This window comes from Chlamydotis macqueenii, chromosome Z (genome assembly GCF_036417535.1).
Source record: "Chlamydotis macqueenii isolate bChlMac1 chromosome Z, bChlMac1.mat, whole genome shotgun sequence".
Taxonomy (NCBI): Eukaryota; Metazoa; Chordata; class Aves; order Otidiformes; family Otididae; genus Chlamydotis; species Chlamydotis macqueenii.
The window spans coordinates 56,030,152-56,034,260 of NC_141593.1; the positions used below are offsets into that span (position 1 = coordinate 56,030,152).

General features: G+C 50.9%; 1 protein-coding gene across 1 annotated transcript; it reads left to right on the plus strand.

Annotated features, from left to right (window-relative positions):
- The first annotated feature begins 2,748 nt into the window (after positions 1–2,748).
- On the plus strand, positions 2,749–3,591 carry LOC147596360 (E3 ubiquitin-protein ligase Topors-like). Its single transcript, XM_086771360.1, has one exon. It carries the CDS (start codon positions 2,749–2,751, stop codon positions 3,589–3,591), a length of 843 nt encoding a protein of 280 aa, XP_086627486.1.
- Positions 3,592–4,109: the final 518 nt, after the last annotated feature.

Here is a 4,109-nt window from a genome sequence, read left to right on the forward strand (position 1 = left end):
TTGAAAATTCATGCAGAAAAAAAACCATTATTTTTGTGCTTAAAATCTTGTTACCTGCTTCACTTCTTTCTCAGCTGTGCTTCTCTTAAGTATTTTTAGATAATAATGCTCACAAGTAACTAGTGACTGTTCTCCAGACTGGAAAGACATAGGAAGCAGTGTTATTTAGGCAGAGGAAGCAGTAAGGTAGATATAGATGACTATAAATACTAATGAAGTATGTCAGCTTTCTGAAACATGCTTATATCCACTTCTCACCACAAACAGTTGTCAAGTAAAGGACACTGCACTGCATTTCTTCCATCCTTCCATTTCAGGAACCTCGCCCCATATTATGCATGCATTTCATGGTTTTGTTTTCTTTTGAATATTGCATCACTTTCCTGAACAACAGTCATCACTTCCTATCTTTTCTTGAGTTATGGTATTTTCAGCAGGATATTCTTGCTGATTTAAACTCAAAATGCAGCAGCTTGTCTAGCTTAGTAGAGAAAGCATTAAAGAAGAAAGAAATATTCATTTTTGCTGTGACTGACCAATAAAGCCCTACCATGGAAGAAGGCTCAGAGGAAATAGGCAGGTGTGATGTGCCTGTTGTGAAGCTCAGGGGAATAATGCACGGTGTTACTGATCTCACCTGTTGCTAAGAAGCTCACTTTGCACACAAAGAGGACTCGAGGGTGGTCTTTGTTTCAAGTAGACAGCTATGTTAGTTGCGTACATCTGTATTGTGTTATGTAATATATTGTTTGTATTGCTCTGCTAAATCAGAAATCTTGTGTAATGTATTTAAATAAGTATCTTTAAATAAGGATGTTAAGTGTTATACCCTCCACAGCTAGAACTGTCTAAAAAAACCTAATCAGAGAGTATTGGACTCTGACGTCTGTTTATAAGGTATCTACTGAAACATGCCACATCTGGATTCCCATGCTACCTCTCTGAGGGGGTTTGTTTATTAGATTTTGTTCTTCTGTTGTTTTTTTTTTTCCAGTCTGCTTCTCAGTTTTGTGAGAAAGATCAAGGTAACACCATCAACTATTGAATGATGTCAGAATTCAATCTGAATGGCTTTTGGCAGCTTTTACTGTCAGATCAAAATAGCCCCCACAAATATGGATGTTTTGGCTGCAGAAACCTCTTTAGAAAGCAAAACAGAATGAGAAAATAGTCACCACAACCCACAGACCCCCACACCAGATTTTTAGAGATTCTCCTGGAAGCTGCAGAAAAAAAAAATTAACAAAAAGTGGTTTTCTGACATTGCAACTTCTGGAAGCTGTTTTTGGAAACCTTTGCTACAGTTCCCACTGTCAGTGGTTTGTCTTCTGGGACTTCATAGGGCATTCCTTCACAGGCTTGTGACAATTGTGTTCTGGGCTGTGCCCACTCAGGTCTTGAAAACCTCCAGGCTCAGGGATCCCACAATGTCTCTGGGCAGCCCACTCCAGTGCTTTAGGATCCTCACAGTGACTTTGGGTTTTCTTCCTTGTCTCCAGACAGAACTTCTCTGAGTTTCAGGAGACGCCACTGTCTCTCACCCTCCCACTAAGCATTTCTGGGAATACCTTATCGCTATCCTCTTGATCCATTCCCCACAGGCACCAAGGTGTGCTATGAGGTACCCCAATGTCTTGTCTGCTCCATGCTGAACCAGCCCCAGCCCCACAGACCTTCCTCACAGGGCCAGTGCTCCAGACCCACCGTCTCTGTGGCCTCACCTGAGCCTCTTTGATGTGTCTGACCACTCTCCTGTCTGGGACCCCAAAAGGAACATACTGCCCCAATGAGACCTGATTGATGCTGAGCAGAGGGGATCACCCTTGCGCCCATGGGCTAGGGGACAAAGATAAGAGAACATACCCATAAGAGAGCCAAGTGCCACCTTTGACTCACCATGGGGGGAACCAGGAGAGCCCAAAAAGCTGGCCAGCAGGGCTGGAGTGTGGGGGGAGCCTGTGCAACTTTGTCCTGCCTGCAGCCTCAAAGGGAGGCATGGGACGTTATCAAATGAGCCCTCTTGCCATATGTGCCTGGAGACATGTACCACAGCCAGAGCAACCTGATGGGGCTGTGGGAAGACACAGTTGAGGCCTTGGTGAGTGGCATGAAACACTGATGCCAGGCAGAGGACAAGAGATGGAGGAGATGGAGTGGGCAGTGCTGTTGTGGTGACCGCAGACGCATGTAGTGGGGCTGCAGTGCTGCCATGGTGAGCGCTATGAGCAAGGACAGCCCATTGTGACATCCTCGAGGAACATACTGTGACATCCCTGAGCGATGGATTCTGACATCACTGAGAGATGGACTGTGACCATATCCTTCGCTGCTTGTATCCAGGCAGTGAGTCTCACCCAGCCAGCTCTATCCTCACTCCAGCTGAGCAAGTATGCGAGGTTTAGAGCGTTGAGTGAGGCTTTCAGTTGGTGGTGGTGTTGAGCGCAGAGGGTTATTGACTTCAGCTCCCAGTGCCCATTCCCAGAGATATCAGAGGATTTTCCCCAGCCCTGCCAAGTTCAGGCAGCTGGGGCACCCAGGAGGCACGCTCACAGCAGCAGGGGTGAGCTGTATAGGGAAACTTCAGCGTGGGGGGCTGGGAGGGTTTCCTTCTTGAGGGACCTTGACCTTTCCTCCACCCTTGTCCAGGTCAGCCAATGACCATGGCCTCTCTTCTGTTTTCAGGGCAACACCTGCTGCTGCAGCGCAGGTGGGAGGGAGCAGCTTGTCATCACCAGTTCTCCACAGCCCATGGAGAACACTGCCACAGAGCTGGACAACCGCTGTCCTATATGCCTGGACACCTGTGAGGAGGCCAGCTACGTGCTGCCATGTTGCCACCGTTTCTGTTTCACCTGTATCCAGCGGTGGGCTGACATCAAGCCCGAGTGCCCCCTCTGCAAGAGGAGGGTGAGCTCCATTGTGCACTCGGTGCAGGCATGCAATGACTTTGAAGAGCATGTCGTCACACCACCTACAGCATCATCAGTTGTTGTCCACCAGGCCACTCATAGCCCTGCAGCAGACCCACCACCGCCTGCTGGACAGGCACCCAGGGCTGCAGTGGGCAGCCTCCAGACTGACACCTGGGAAAGACTTTTGTGGGATCACCCAGCTCTCCTGGAGCCCCTGCTGCCCTGGCTACATCAGGTGCTGGGGCTGATCTTTGAGGACAACCATCTGCAGGCAGGCATCGTGGAGGACATCATCACATCCAGCCTGGTCCTCTTTGGACCAGATGAAGATGTCCTGGTGCGCCTGCTGGAGTTCTTCCTTCAGAACCGCACAGTGACATTTGTGAACGATCTTATTGATGCCATGGTGCGACTGTGCAGCAGGGAGGCCCACCGCCTGCTGCTCCTGGAGGACTCCCATGCTGCTGGGTGGGAGGAGGGCAGCCCTGCAGCTGCTCTCAGCCCCACTGCCTTCCAAGGAGGGTCTCCCGCACCCAGCCCAGCTGCCTCCAGCAGCCTTGCCAGATACAACACAGATGAGCTCCCCAGCACCTTTACAGCTGTCCTTGGTGGGAATGGCAGCAGCCCCTCCTCTGACCCTGTTCCCATCCCAGGGGAGCAACAAGAGCCGCAGGAGTAGCCAGAGGAGGCTGCACCAAGTTCCTCCACTTCCAGCCAGGGCAGGGAACCCTCCCTTGAGAGGCCACAGCCACCCCTGAAGAAGAGGGCCAGCTGGGAGCTGGCCCTATGGACCTGAAGGGCCTCTCTGTGCTAATTTGAGTGCCATTGAGTTGGATTGCCTGGTCTTACTGGTCTCTCTTTCCCCTCATCTGAGTGCTACAGGACTTGGTCCTCTGCTCTTGCAGGGCCTTTTTCCCTTGAGCAGGGCACCACAGTGCCCGGCTCTGTGCTCTTGCAAGGTCCCTCCCCTCATTCAAGCACCACAGGCTCCGGCACTACAGGTTTACAGGACATCTCTTCTCTGACTGGAGCACCATGGGGCCTAGCCCTGTGCTCTTGCAGGGCTTCTGAGCTCCGATTCATGTCCCATAGGTTCTGGCCCACTGGCTCTGAGGGCTTCTTTCCCTTCACTTGAGTGCCATGAGCCTGGCTCTCTGCCATTGCAGGGTCCCTTGGCCCTGATTGAAGTGCCATGGA